Raw genomic sequence first — 15,922 nt, 5'->3', positions numbered from 1 at the left:
CTTTCCCTAGAAATAAATATGCTTCTGACACATAATTCTTAAAGCCTTACGTAGGCTATTGGTCAACACTTCCTCATCTGTAAAATAAATACAAAACAGTACCTGCATCAAAGACTGTTGTTGTTTTATTAAACAAGTTAATATATGTAGAGAACTTAGAACACTACCTGGCTAACAGAAAGTACTGTTAGCTATTATTTCTACCAAGCTGTATTTTTGATATTGATTTGATATCCCGGGCTCTTTCTGACATCTTAGTATTATTATAACGGGATTAACACCTTGGGCTATGGAAGGTGGGAGAATGTGCACTCTGTACACGTAGGTAGACCTTTAAATTGATGTTACCTTTTCTGTCAGGCAATTTAGCAATGGGTACCAAAAGCCTTAAGAACACGTATGCTGTTCAAGCTCTTGATATTTTCCCAGGAAATAATCATAAAACTGTAACTAGATGTGTACTAGTGAAAAACTATAAGCATCCTTCACGAACCAAGAGTGGTCTGTTACTTAAATTAGACCTACCTGTATATATATGGAAGTCATTTTTACTTTCTTCTGTGCATTTTTGAGACTGCTTAGTATCTTTTTACATTAAATACAAATGATCTTTACAAACTAAAAAAAAAAATTTTAATAAATAAAATAACCTCCATCATGACAGCTGAAAAATGCCTCACCCCTAAGGACAAAAGAGGACACCAAAAATGTTTGTGAATCAATATTCTATTAAAAAAAGAAAAAAATACTCCATGTTTCTAGAGACCACAGTTAAGATTATTTTTTAACATCCCTTCCTTAAATTTTGTATAATGGTACTTCTATTGTAGTCATTAAAGTAGAAATAACCTTAAGACATACTGCAAATAACTCCTGCTGGCCTGTTTTCTTAAATGACTTTTCAAGATGAAACAATTAATGACAGAGTTTGTACACAAGTCTCTTTATTCTAATTCAAACACAAGTTATTGCTTAAGGGTAAGAGAAAATTAACCTCTTTGCTTCCTACAGAGTGAGTAAGTATCTTTCACTTAAACCTGATTTTCTACTTTCTAAAAATAAACAAGTTTCTGATTCATTTTCTTTCATACCTATTTGATGAATACTAATAAGCATTTTCTGTTGCTTTATTCTATTAACAAATGTAGAGACTCATAATTCAGTAATCTGCACATTAATGTTTTATGAGTTTTTCTGCATGTGTACATTTCACAATAAAAATATCTAAGTAATTCCAAAACAAAATGAAAAATCAAATGTCGAATGAGTTTTCCATTTTTAGATTGTTTAATACACTATACTCCACACCATGACTAATGAAGTTATTCACTAGTATTACTTTAATAAAACTCAGTAACAATACTCAGGAAAAAAATTTCCTATACTCACTTTCAATGTCATAATTAAAAGATGGAAAAAATTTTTTCTTTACTTATGACACAGGGAAAAATGTATATATTAGAAACAGACATCTTTAAATTCAGTGATTCTTAGCTTCTTTTTCTAGGTCAAGAATGCTTTTTTACAAAGCCGATTTTTTCAAAAGAAAGAACTATATTTCTTCTCCCCCCCAGAAAAATGCAAATCACACAAAATTCTACAATAAATTTAGAGTTAGTCTCTCTCAGCCCACCCATCTAACACTCCACCTCCTATGTGACATGACTGTAGATAAATGTCTCATCAACTGAAAAGACAAAGTAAAATGGCATTTCCATGAATAACAAGACCCCAGAGAAAGGGCATTCCCAAGCTGATTATAGCAACTAATCCCATATCAAGGATCTGACAAAGAGAGTGGCAATCTGCAAGTGTTAATATGAGCACAGAAAAATGTCTGAAGGGAATTCCCTGGCGGTCCAGCGGTTAGGACTCAGAACTTTCACTGCCGGGGGCCCAGGGTTCGATCCCTGGTTGGTGCAGTAAGATCCCGCAAGCCATGCGTCAAGGCCAAAAAAAAAAAAAAATTCTGAAAACATGTACCAAGCAGTATAACAGTAAGTACTCTTGTGAGTGGGAAAAGGACAGGGGGCTTATAGGTATTACTTAATTCAAGCTTTAGAGGCTTTCATCCCCCAACCGTGATTTACTTTTCCAATTATTTTAAGCGTAGGAACGGCCAAATAGGAACAAGAAAATATCAAAAACATTGCTTCCCTCTACATTAGAAATCAAAGCACATATTTTTGTTTGTTAAATGGAGTGGTGGACTCCTGGTTCCACCACCATATCCTACAGAATGGGAAATACAAATTCCTGCAGTGTATTTGTTTTAACAAAATTCCAAGGCAACTATATAAACGAGGAATTCCATCTGGCTTCCCCACTTAGTGAGCTTTCACAGGAAAGCATTTCTACATAAAACAATCACAAAACCACAACCTCAGATAAACATGTTTTAAGAGTGTCACCCTTTAGCAACTGATTTTAATTTAGTGTTGATACGTTTGTTTAAATCAGAAGCTGATGAGTATTTAAACTGCGACTTCACTCCCACTTACTCTGAATCAGCCGTGACACTACTTAAGGCGCAATCTAACAGGCCAACCCTGCCACGCGTCCTCGGGTCCCAGCACTCCACTCGGCCCTAAACAAATAAAACACAGTCATTTTAAATACTAGAACATTTTTAGACAAATACCCAAAAAAAAAGCCTCATTAACAGTGATTATCTCGTGGGGAATAAGAATTTAACCTTTTCTATATGCAGAAAATTATAAGACATTGATGAAAGAAATTAAAGATGATACAAATAGATGGAGAGATATACCATGTTCTTGGACTGGAAGAATCAACATTGTGAAAATGACTCTACTACCCAAAGCAATCTACAGATTCAATGCAATCCCTATCAAACTACCACTGGCATTTTTCACAGAACTAGAACAAAAAATTTCACAATTTATATGGAAACACCAAAGACCACGAATAGCCAAAGCAATCTTGAGAATGAAAAATGGAGCTGGAGAAATCAGGCTCCCTGACTTCAGACTATACCACAAAGCTACAGTAATCAAGACAGTATGGTACTGGCACAAAAACAAATATAGATCAATGGAACAGGACAGAAAGCCCAGAGATAAACCCACACACATATGGTCACCTTATCTTTGATAAAGGAGGCAGGAATGTACAGTGGAGAAAGGACAGCCTCTTCAATAAGTGGTGCTGGGAAAACTGGACAGGTACATGTAAAAGTATGAGTATGTAAAAGTATGAGATCACTCCCTAACACCATACATAAAAATAAGCTCAAAATGGATTAAAGACCTAAATGTAAGGCCAGAAACTATCAAACTCTTCGAGGAAAACATAGGCAGAACACTCTATGACATAAATCACAGCAAGATCCTTTTTGACCCACCTCCTAGAGAAATGGAAATAAAAACAAAAATAAACAAATGGGACCTAATGAAACTGCAAAGCTTTTGCACAGCCAAGGAAACCATAAACAAGACCAAAAGACAACCCTCAGAATGGGAGACAATATTTGCAAATGAAGCAACTGACAAAGGATTAATCTCCAAAATTTGTAAGCAGCTCATGCAGCTCAATAACAAAAAAACAAACAACCCAATCCAAAAATGGGCAGATCTAAATAGACATTTCTCAAAAGAAGATATACAGACTGCCAACAAACGCATGAAGGAATGCTCAACATCATTAATCATTAGGGAAATGCAAATCAAAACTACCATGAGATATCATCTCACACCAGTCAGAAGGGCAATCATCAAAAAATCCAGAAACAATAAATGCTGGAGAGGGTGTGGAGAAAAGGGAACACTCTTGCACTCCTGGTGGGAATGTGAATTGGTACAGCCACTATGGAGAACAGTATGGAGGTTCCTTAAAAAACTACAAATAGAACTACCATATAACCCAGCAATCCCACTACTGGGCATATACCCTGAGAAAACCACAATTCAAAAAGAGTCATGTACCACAATGTTCACCACAGCTCTATTTACAATAGCCAGGAGATGGAAACAACCTAAGTGTCCACCATCGGATGAATGGATAAAGAAGATATGGCACATATATACAATGGAATATTACTCAGCCATAAAAAGAAACAAAATTGAGCTATTTGTAATGAGGTGGATGGACCTAGAATCTATCATACAGAGTGAAGTAAGTCAGAAAGAGAAAGACAAATACCATATGCTAACATATATATATGGAATTTAAGGGAAAAAAATGTCATGAAGAACTGAGGGGTAAGACAGGAATAAAGACACAGACCTACTAGAGAATGGACTTGAGGATATGGGGAGGGGGAAGGGTAAGCTGGGACAAAGTGAGAGAGTGACATGGACACATATACACTACCAAACGTAAAATAGATAGTTAGTGGGAAGCAGCCGCATAGCACAGGGAGATCAGTTCAGTGCTTTGTGACCACCTAGAGGGGTGGGATAGGGAGGGTGGGAGGGAGGTAGATGCAAGAAGGAAGAGATATGGGAACATATGTATATGTATAACTGATTCACTTTGTTATAAAGCAGAAACTAACACACCACTGTAAAGCAATTATACTCCAATAAAGATGTTTAAAAAAAAAGAATTTAACTTTTTCTAACTTTTTACCTATACCCTTTTTAGTACTGTTAAATGTTTTATCATTAGCTGCATTTCTTTTATAATTTAAAAGAAGCAAAGAAGGATGGTTAAGAAAAACAAGTGCAAAATGTGATGCATGATCCTTGAATGGACCTTGATTTGGTTGGTGTGGTAGCAGGGAGAGGAGTTATGAAAGACATTGTGGTATAACTGGGAAAATATAAATTTGTAAATATTATTGTATCAATGATGTTTAATATATGTACTACAATAACTATCACAGAAGAAATCAAAATCCAACATATAATGTAAAAATTAGGACTTCCCTGTTGGCGCAGTGATTAAGAATCCACCTGCCAATGCAGGGCACACGAGTTCAAGCCCTGGTCCGGAAAGATCACACATGCTGCGGAGCAACTAAGCCTGTGCGCCACAACTCCTGAGCCTGCACTCTAGAGCCCGCGAGCCACAACTACTGAACCCACATGCCTCAACTACTGAAGCCCAAGCGCCTAGAGCCTGTGCTCCACAACAAAGAGAAGCCACTGCAATAAGAAGCCTGCTCGCCGCAATGAAGAGTAGCCCCCGCTAGTTGCAGAGAAAGCCCGCATGCAGCAACAAAGAGTCAATGCAGCCAAAAATACATAAAGAAATAAATTTATTTTTTTAAAAATTAATGTAAAATGAATTTTAAAGTCTGGTCTAACTATGCATATCAAATTTCAAGCCCCCAGTAATCAAGGTACCCAAGGAATTTCAGGAACCCAGCCTTTGGTCTGGGGGGTTCTGCTCTCCCTTCAACAAGTCTCAGGGCTGGTCTTAAAACAGCTGGTGAGGGCTTCCCTGGTGGCACAGTGGTTGAGAGTCCGCCTGCCAAAGCAGGGGACACGGGTTCGTGCCCCGGTCCGTGAAGATCCCACATGCCGCGGAGCGGCTGGGCCCATGAGCCATGGCCGCTGAGCCTGCGCATCCGGAGCCTGTGCTCCGCAACGGGAGAGGCCACAACAGTGAGAGGCCCCAACGGTGAGAGGCCCGCGTACCGCAAAAAACAAAAACAAAAAACAGCTGGTGAAAGAGCAGCCTGCTCTAATACATAACTTCTCTTACAGAGCAGCTTCCTGATTTCTAGCCTAACTTGCTCTGCAAGGACTCTGTTCAAATAAACAATTTTTTCAAGAAAATTATTTTAAAACTTCCCCTTGGTAATCTCAAGAAAAGTAATTAGCAAGATAATGCTTCACTGGCCTGACTTAGGCTTAATAGTATTATAACACTGTCAACATAGTTTTATATGTTTCCATTAAATCAACCTGTGTTCCATTTCAAATTTTAATCTTTCAACATAAAAATAATTTGAGCAAAGAAACATGAATTTCATCCAGATGGATTGGTTTAATAAACTACAGTACATTCAAACAATGGAATCCTATCCATCAGTTTAAAAAAATTACTTTAGGGGCTTCCCTGGTGGCGCAGTGGTTAAGAATCCACCTGCCAACGCAGGAGACACGGGTTCGAGCCCTGGTCCGGGAAGATCCCACATGCAGCGGAGCAACCAAGCCCGTGCGCCACAACTACTGAGCCTGCGCTCTAGAGCCCATGAGCCACAACTACTGAAGCCCATGCGCCTAGAGGCCGTGCTTCACAACAAGAGAAGCCACTGAAATGAGAAGCCCGCGCACCGCAATGAAGAGTAGCCCCTGCTCGCCGCAACTAAAGAAAGCCTGCGCGCAGCAACAAAGACCCAATGCAGACAAAAATAAATAAATTTTTAAAAAATTACTTTAGCTTTATAAGTAATTACAAGTACCAATGTATAAAGACGTACATTATATACCATTACATTAAAAAAAAAAGCAAATGAAGAACCATGGTATAATTTCAATTTTGTGAAAAACTTTTAAAACCATATTACTAACACATATGCATACCTGCACATACACAGAAAAACAAAAAAGAAAGGAGAATACTGCAAGCCATTAGAGTTACCTCGGGTGTACGAGGATTTGGTAACTGGAAAGCACAGAAGGGTACTTTTTTAATAATACGTTTTTGACATTTTTACCTTTTTTTATTATGAGTATTTAACAATATTGTAATTTAAAAATGCAAATCTAGAAAAACTTCTGGTAAGCATGAAGGACACTGATTGAAAGGTGCTGTAGTTTAAAATGAAAATGTTGTGCATTTATCGAATGCTACTATAGAGGATGTCCAAATCACAACCCCATATACCTTTCCAGTTTATAATGCTTTCAAATAGGTTCTTTCATGTGATTCTCACCAGCACAGCACCTGTATACAGTTGCCAAGGTAAGTATTATCACCTCCATTTCACTGATGAGAAAAACAAGCCTCAGGGAAAGTCAGTCATAAAACTGACAAGCAGCAGAGAGCTGGGACTGCCTCCTGTTAAGAGCAAGAGTGGCAATCATACTGGAGCTGGCAATCCAGCAGCGACTTCAGGTCTCGCCCCCCACGATGATGGCCCTCGCAGACCAAATCAATGCACAAGGGGCACAGTCTGCAGCAACGGCACAGCTGTATCTCTGTGGAACATGACCCACGGTCCATACGAAATGCAAACCAGTGGCCTGTGGCTTCATCAGCACCCTGCTCTTAGGAACCAAGCAACGCTGTCTTTAAATAAAACTCTATTCGTTATCAAATATAGAGCAAATGTTCTAAAAAATAAAGTCAACGTACGCTTACCTCTATTGTTCCTGCGGCAAATAAGCCATGCACTGAATTTACATCACAAACATTATTCTCCCTAAAACAGTAAAGCGATAAGGGAGTTTTAGCATCTACTTTTGCAGGGGGCGGGGACGACAGACACTCAATAAACTTTCTAAACTAACAGTAAACCCAATGCTGGGCATAAGGTGGCAGCAGATTCTCTCGCTCATCTGCATATGCGAAGCACCGAGGCATCAAAAGGGCCAGTGCATTGTACACAGTCCCTGCAGTTTCAGACCCCAGGGTGACACTCTATCTGCCAGGGGATGAGACAAGGAAGGGCTTTCTTCAAAAACACTATTCCACCATTTGCGAGAACACATTTCCCAATATATTTTCTCCCAAAGCAAAAAGAACGCAGGCTATCACTACGCCAATCCTGAGACCTGACCAGCTTGTTGAGTACACTGATCTAGGCTCGTTTTCTTTTTCTGAAAAATGGTATTCACCAATCTCATATGGTTGTTGTGAGGATTAAATGAAAACACTACATGTTCAGCACAACGTCTAGAGTTTACAAGACAATAAATAAAAGTTGTTATTATAAACAGGAAATTCTGCAACTAAAGAGCATATAACTTTTTATTATTCAAGGATGCATCATGACATTACTATAATTTCTTTTTAAAGAAAATAAGAGTATTTCAAATCAATGTGGAAAAGAAACCCAGAGTTTACCTGGTTTTTATCACTACCTGTTCTTCCAACCTTTAAAAATCCCCTTCAAAGCAATAAGGAAAATCCAACAAGCTCATTATATACATAGGTGAGAAGTAATCCAGCTTCCACTCTATACTAGCTGTGTGAACTTAAACAAGCTACTAACCCTCTCTAAGTCTCAGCTGCCCTATCTGTAAAATGGAGATAACAATAGTACCTATACTGTAAAAATTTGTTATAAGTTTCAAATGAGTGAATATATATAAAATCCTGAATAATGCTTGGCACATAGTAAGTGCTTTCACTACTGTTGTTACTATTACTCAGTATTAATACTATTATGACAGATTCATTCCTAAAGGATTTCTCTATGAATAAAACAAAAGTACAGACCATAACATATGATGAAAAGAAAACGTGAAAAAATCTTAAATGTCTGCCAGCAAAAGCATAAAAAAATAAAATTAAAAAATAGTACTCCAAGTTATTTCAAAATTTCTCTATAAAAGAAAATATCACAAAACTAAATCATGAATGAAAATTTAAAGAACACAGAAAAAAACAGTAACTGGATTTCTGGAGTGAGTTAAAAACTCTTCACATATATTAAAAAAAATTTTTTTTAATTTTACAACATCCCCAGGTCTTCTAGTGAATTTTTTGTGTGAGAAAAAATTTAATGTTACTCTTTTACCTACGTTGCCCAGAGCTCTGCTTACATGCAACACATGTCATTTGACAACAAACTGGGCATCTGGCTTCATCTCCCGGCCAAAGTAAATACAGCAGGATTCTTATAACAAAACACTCACGCAGCATCAGTCTGTAGAGGACTCAGGAACCGTCCTTGTTCCAAGTTCAATCTATAAACTTCAGAGCTGCCAAAACAATGAATAAAGTGAAAAATCCAGGAAACTACAACGAACGTTTCTTCAAGTAAATGTAACTTTTAGAAACATGGATCTGTCATAAAGCATCACTTCCCTTTGTAAAACTGATAACAAAAATGCATTCTAACCCTAAAAGATAACCACCTTACTTTTAAGTTTGTTCATGCATAAAAGTGATTTAAACGACCCATGTGCCAAGGAAATATTATGAAGTCATTAAGTAGGGTATTATTTACAAATAACACAGGGAATACAAGATCCAAAATGTATCTCTAAGTGTTTGTATATAAGACTACAATGAAATAACAATAAAATACTAATAAGGGTTTCCTCTGAGTGGCATAATTATGGGTGATATTTTTTTCTTCTTTATTCTTTTTTATATTACCCCAATTTTCTAAAATGGATATGACTTATTTTTATAATCATAAAGAAGGTAGCATTTAAGAATAAAAGTTTTAAAATGCATGCAATGGGGCTAAGATACTGACTCCACACCACTGCTACACTATTGGGTCACCCGTGTCTCTCGAGATTTAGAGCACCATGCTAATAGCAGTCAAGGATGTAATTCCTAAATGAGCCAGTCACTTTGGAACTACACTCTTTGAGCAACCATAAGGCAGGGATAATGTCTTATCCTTCTTTTAATCCCTCTCCTCAATTTTAAGAACAGAAGTTGCTTGGGGAGGTGGAAAGGAGAAAACAAAGGGTGATTAGACCCCAATACCTTGCGCCAACAAAGTACAAGTCACAGGATGGATAATGGTAAGAAAAATCTCTCCCGAACTTTGGTATTCTGGTTTTGTAGTAGAAACCTGATTGTGAATGAAATTCAACGTATCTATCATTATGCAGGAAGACAATCTGAAAATGAAACAAGAAAACTAGTTTGCTTAGGTTAAAGTATTTATTTCATCATCATCACTGAAACCGGCAAAGCAAGAAAATCTCTGATCTCTCTCATCCTTGCTCTCTGTAAACGCATGTGTATAAACACAACTCGCTATGATGGTTAAGAAATGTGTTTGAGAATCAAACCTCTCCATTAGTTACTTAATGCCTTCCTGCATCTTAGATAGGTTTTTTGGCAAACTTTACCTTCTAACTGAAAGACTTAATATGAATGCCCTTCATTTATCTGGCGCCAGCACTTTGTAATGTAGAGCACTACTCAGTAACCTCAGTGAGTCATTTCCTATTTTACTTAAGAACACATTTTAGTAATCTCACTATTATCACACGGAGTTTGATAGGCTCCTTGTATAAATTTAACTTTAACGTATTACAAAGGTATCTTAAAAATCTGCAGATAGTATTGAAAAGCAAATTTATCAATATCTAGAGAAAATATACTATAAAATTACAAGTCCCAAAACGTATGACAAATGGCTACCAGAGGCAAAAGGATAAACTGTACCCCATAGTTTCCAGAACTGAAGACAACATAGAAAGCATGTCAGCTCTGAAAATTCAATTTTCCTTCATGATGACATCTCCAAAAGTTTTTCATTTTAAATTGAATAAGGCACTTTTACTGACAATCTTGTAACTGTTGAAAATTACTACAAGAGTTGAAAGATGCACTAATGGCACCAAAAAAGAAAGAAAAGGAGGTGGGAGGGAGGGAGACGCAAGAGGGAAGAGATATGGGAACATATGTATATGTATAACTGATTCACTTTGTTATAAAGCAGAAACTAACACACATTGTAAAGCAATTATACCCCAATAAAGATGTTAAAAAAAAAAAAAGGAAACATAAATATATTAGCTGTGTCTTGAACTGTTTCAGTATATGCACAACCACTTATTTGCAGGGTTAAGAAAATTAAACATACAACACTGCTGCTGTACTTTTCACATATGAATAAGAAAACGAAAATAATAAATGCAATAATGAAAATCACACATCTAGAACATAGGATGGTCTAAAAAGATGACTGCTACCAATTCTTAAAAATATAGATAAGGTTTCATTCATACATGCTATGGCAAACTTATTTCGATAGTAGACTGGCCAAAGGCTATCTCTATCCCAGTTGTCACATACATGTGACAAACTAAGTATATATTAATAGAAAACAATAGGTTTTATTTTACTATACAGCCATTTTAAATTTAACAATGGAAACATCATAAAAACACTTATCATAAGAACAAACCCCACTCATTCGTTTCCTGAGGACAGGCAGGATAAACCGATGCTACAAAGCATACCTTTGAATAGTCATCAGACAAAGTTTCAAAGGTGACAACTGAAAAATAAGAAATAGGAAAAAATACAATTATCAGTCCACTTTTTTTAACAAAAATACAAATTTGATGCAAAGATTCTAACTCAACACAAATACTATATACAAATGCTGGGTTTTTCTTCCCTTTTTACACCTACATAACACAAGAACAAAGTTTCCATGCTATATTGCCCCCCAAAACACCAAATGGAAAATTAAAAGCTTTATAGTTTCTTTATACAGATCAGCTAGATTTTCTACAGAACTGAAGCAAATTAAATAATAAATTTACAAAACATAATGACTTCTAAATTTTGTCAGTTTTTCTGAGATGTTCAAAGTAAAACAACAAACATTAAAAACTCAAAACTTTTTGCTTTAAAAAAGGTAACAGTAACTTTTTACTCATTCACAGTATACCTGCTAAATGAAAATAAAGAATGAAAACAGTTATTATTAGCAGCACATGGAGTTTGTACTGTTTTTTAAAAAGAAGACAGTGAAACAAGTTAAGAGAATACATATCCCATTAACTTCTTTTCCCTCAATCTCAAACATGGGGCCACCTGACAAAAATACCTGAACTCTCCCATTTCAACATGCGCCCTGTGCCAGGCAGAATTCTAAGAATGACCCCGCTGACCTTCCCCCCAGGGCAGTCCCCTCCTCTGGAGAGTGTGGGTGGATGCTATCAATGTGAGGAGACACCGCTCTTGTGATTACATCACGTTCTATGGCAAAGGAAAGATTTATAATCACACGAGCCCTTTCAAAGCAGAGTTTTCTCCAGCTGGCGGCAGGAGGGGTAGTCAGAGAGATTCAGAGCACGAGAAGGATCCAATGAGGTGCTGCTGGCTTGAAGGAGGAGGGGACCAGGTGAGGAAGAATGCAGGGGTCTCTAGAAGCTGAGCATGCCCCCAGGCTGGCAGCCAGCAGCAGAGGGGTCCCCAGCCCTAAAACCAAAACAAACTGCATTTTGCCAACATCCTGTAAGTTTGAAAAGGGGTCTTGCCCAGGGCCTCTGGAAGAGTCCCACCTGGCTGACACCTTGAGGTCAGCCCTGAGCACAGAACACAGAAAAGCCTGGACGGACTTTACCTACAGAGCTATGAGCTAATAAATGAATATTTTTTAAGCTGCCACGTTTATTGCAATTTGTTACACAGCACAGAAAACTGATACACAACCCATGCCCATTTTAAAAAGCAGAAAAGCAGCCAAATATAAAAACTATTTTTGTGATTTCAAATATAACCTCTTACCTTCTGAATCTAAACACCTTTCAAACTTCAAGGATAATTGATAGGTGTCATAACATCGAACTCGAGGTTTATATGTCCCTATAAAAAAATTTAATGTGATGTAAAACCTAAAGGACATATTATCAATATCCTGCAGATATGTTGAGTATACTTTTTGTTTAGAGGTAAGTAAGATTCATTATAAGCATATCAAACAAAAAGAATTTAAAAGCAGCCTCTCCTAAAATGGATGGCTTAGTGGGAAGCTGTTGCATAGCACAGGGACATCAGCTTGATGCTTTGTGACAATCTAGAGGCATGGGATAGAGAGGGTGGGAGGGAGGCTCAAGAGGGAGGGGATGTGGGGATATATGAATACATATAGCTGATTCACTTTGTTGTACAGCAGAAACTAACACAACACTGTAAAGCAATTATATGCCAATAAAGATATTAAAAAAAAAAAGAAAACCAGCCCTCTCCAACATCCCAAGGGAAAAATGAACAAAGGATATAAACAAGCAAGACACGGAAAATGTATACACCTGTGTATGAAATACAAATAACTAATCAACTTCACAAATAATCTACCAAAGTAGATTTTTTTAAAAATTAGTTTTTGTCAATATTTATAAAATAGATAAATAATAAGAACCTGCTGTATAAAAAAATAAAATAAAATTCAAAAAAAATAGTTTTTGTCTATCAAATGGCAAAGATGAAAAACTGGTTAGTATCTGCATTGAGGTTGATGTTCAAAAAAAGTTCTCTCACACTTTGGTGATAAGTATAAATTATGACAAATTCTTTGGAGGACAATCTGGCATTATCTGTAAAACATGTGATACTCATACACCTTATATCTGTATTTCAACTTATACAAATTTATTCTACAGAAACACACCTAAGTGTACCAAAGACATGAAGAATGTCCACCGCAGCATTACTTACTGATGGCCAAAAATTGAAAGCAAATTAAATGTCCACTGATAGGGAAACGGTTAAATAAATGATGGTAAATCATTATAGAGGTTATAAAGAGGATGACGCAGACCTGTAACTCCTGACATGGAAAGCTGCCAAAACATATTACAAAGTGAAAGGGAGAGTGAGTACAGCGGGTGCAGTGAGGGCTGCAGGGTGGCGCTTATACTGTGATCTGGCTTTTGTAAAACTCAACAGTGACAGTGTCAGTACTCTGTACAGAAAGAAGATGGAGGAACAAGCACAGTGATATCTTGTGTATTTTAGTGCAATCTTAGGGCCTTTCACGTTTTATCGTATGTACTTCTATAATGTTTGCATTTTTTGTAAGTTTATCATGAAAAGAAAAAGACTGACTTTTAAAACCACTAAGGATACTTTTGAAAGAAAGGAATGAAGTAGTCCCGTGTCTCCTGGCACGTGGGTCAAAGCCCAAGATCTCGTGTAAAAGGAATATACAGTATAGTACATACACACACGCACTCTATATACGATATATGTGCTATATATAGTCTACAATTATAATTTAGATTCTGAACATGAAACTGGATGCTAAAAAATGTGGACAGTGTTAGTAATGAGACAACCATTGACACAGAACAAAAGAGACTAGCATGTGGATGTATAAAAGTTGTCAAATAAGAAAGTGGTGGGAAAAGAGATACAGATGGATAATGTTAAGCCAAGAAAAAAATTTAAGTGGACAATACGCAGGATATATGTAGCAAAATCACAACCAAAAAAAAGGTTGGGTAATGCTGTTCTAACTTATAATATATTAAAAGTTCCCTGTATTTGTTGACTTTTTGATACTGATGAATACTGATAACATAAAATCTTAGTGACATAAAAAATACTAGTATATGATGGAGAAAATCATTATGATAAAAATGACCTTTCCTGGAACTATCATTCATTGTTGGTGGGAGTACAAAATGATCTGACTACTCTGGAAAACCATCTGGCAGTTTCTTATCAAACTAAATATATACCTACCCTATGACCCAGCAATGTCCTCAAAACAGACTTGTACAAGACGGTTCATAATGCTTTACCAATAACAGTCGAAGAATGAAAATAGCCCAGGTGTCCACCAAATGAAGAATAAATTAACAAAGTGTGGCATATTCCTATAAGGAAATACCATTTGCTAATAAAGAAAGAACACATTACTGACACATATAATGACATGAATGAATCTGAAATATGAAGTCCTAGATGAAATAAGTCTTACACAAAAAAATACATAGTGTATGACTGCATTTACATGAAGTCCATTTAAAACAGGCTACACTTGTCTGTGGTGAAAAAATAAATCACAGCAGTGGCTGGCTACACATGAGTGGGAGCAGGGACTGACTGTGGGGGGCATAACGGAATGCTGTGGATGAAAGAATGTTTTGTATCTTGGTAGGGGTTTGGGCTACACAGACGTATGCATTTGTCCAAACTCACCAATGTACTTATACAAATTTATCTTTTAAAAAAAAAGCCATAAACGAATACCGAACTCCAGTTAATGATGCACACACTGAGGTATGTAGGGGTGAAGTATACTAATACCTGCAACTTACTCTGAAATGTATCAAAAAACAGGATGGATTGATGGATGGCAGAAAGATGGGTAGACAGATATGTGATAAAGCAAATACAGTAAACTATTGAAGAATCTAGGTGACAGGCTGTTCACTATACAGTTTTTTCAGTATTTCTATATGTTTGCAATTTTGTAATATAAAATGTCAGGGTACTTTTTAAAAAGTGACCTTTCCCACCATAACACTTCCTGCTACGAAGTATATGTAAATCACAACCAAAAAGACGCTTACCGGTGGCTAAAATATACTGTCCATCCTTTGATACCTTAATAGTGGTACAAACAGTAGGCATTTCAAAATCCTGAATAAGTTCAATTCTCCTACGAACATCTACAAAGAAAGAAGATAAATAACTGGTTTAACCGCCATGTGCGTACTCTTGTGTCCAGGAAGACAGTATTCAGAGCAGGGTCACTACCAACGGCAACGTCCCAGTGCCTCCCAGCCTCGGGAAGGCACACGGACACAGCCCCGCCCATGACACAGCAAGCTTTTCTCTTAGCTCATACCTTATTTTTCTAAACTAAGTATTTTATTTTTATTTTTCAAAAAGGAAAAAGTGTCATCGTTAATTGGGGAAAAAAAAAGTCCATAACAGTGCATCAAACATCCAGTTTCAAGCCCGGGATAAAGGGGCAACAGAATAAACATTAAACCACTATTGTTATTCAATCATGGATCATGGCTAAGACAAAAATCTTTACCATTTTTTCTCCTAAATAATAACAAGTCTAAACCTTTAAAATCTTAACTTTATACAAGAAGCTGCTACCAAGCTGACTTTTGCCTCTGTGGCAGCACTGATCTGTGGCCGAGAAGATCCAGGCTAGAGGAAGCCGTAGAGCAAATCTCTGGGTCAAAGCACTTCAACGTACTCCCACAAAAACTGGTTCCCTGCAACAAGAAAGTGTGGAGTCTTGCTGGCTGCTATTGTAACAATGTGCCCACTGTAAGGACTGTGTATGACTCTCTGGCACATTATTGCCTTGTTCACTAAACCAACCGAGCAG

General features: G+C 37.0%; 1 protein-coding gene across 3 annotated transcripts in view; it reads right to left on the bottom strand.

The window, feature by feature from the left end:
- The window catches only part of NOL10 (nucleolar protein 10), a 90,840-nt gene that overhangs the window by 69,459 nt on the left and 5,459 nt on the right, over window positions 1-15,922 (bottom strand). For 2 of the 3 annotated variants that reach the window (XM_007456920.1, XM_007456922.1), the window contains exons 3-9: window positions 15,144-15,242; window positions 12,352-12,429; window positions 11,073-11,110; window positions 9,583-9,719; window positions 8,775-8,840; window positions 7,276-7,336; window positions 2,502-2,587 (exon numbers count right to left, since the gene is read on the bottom strand). In XM_007456920.1, the coding sequence (XP_007456982.1) occupies window positions 2,502-2,587; window positions 7,276-7,336; window positions 8,775-8,840; window positions 9,583-9,719; window positions 11,073-11,110; window positions 12,352-12,429; window positions 15,144-15,242 (565 nt within the window). The remainder of the gene's footprint in view (window positions 1-2,501; window positions 2,588-7,275; window positions 7,337-8,774; window positions 8,841-9,582; window positions 9,720-11,072; window positions 11,111-12,351; window positions 12,430-15,143; window positions 15,243-15,922) is intronic. The other variant, XM_007456921.1, reaches the window with a different exon arrangement.

The sequence above is a fragment of the Lipotes vexillifer genome, unplaced genomic scaffold, assembly GCF_000442215.2.
Source record: "Lipotes vexillifer unplaced genomic scaffold, Lipotes_vexillifer_v1.1 scaffold390, whole genome shotgun sequence".
Classification (NCBI taxonomy): domain Eukaryota; kingdom Metazoa; phylum Chordata; class Mammalia; order Artiodactyla; family Lipotidae; genus Lipotes; species Lipotes vexillifer.
Note: the sequence above shows the minus strand (reverse complement) of the source record. Positions and strands in the feature narration are given on the sequence as shown.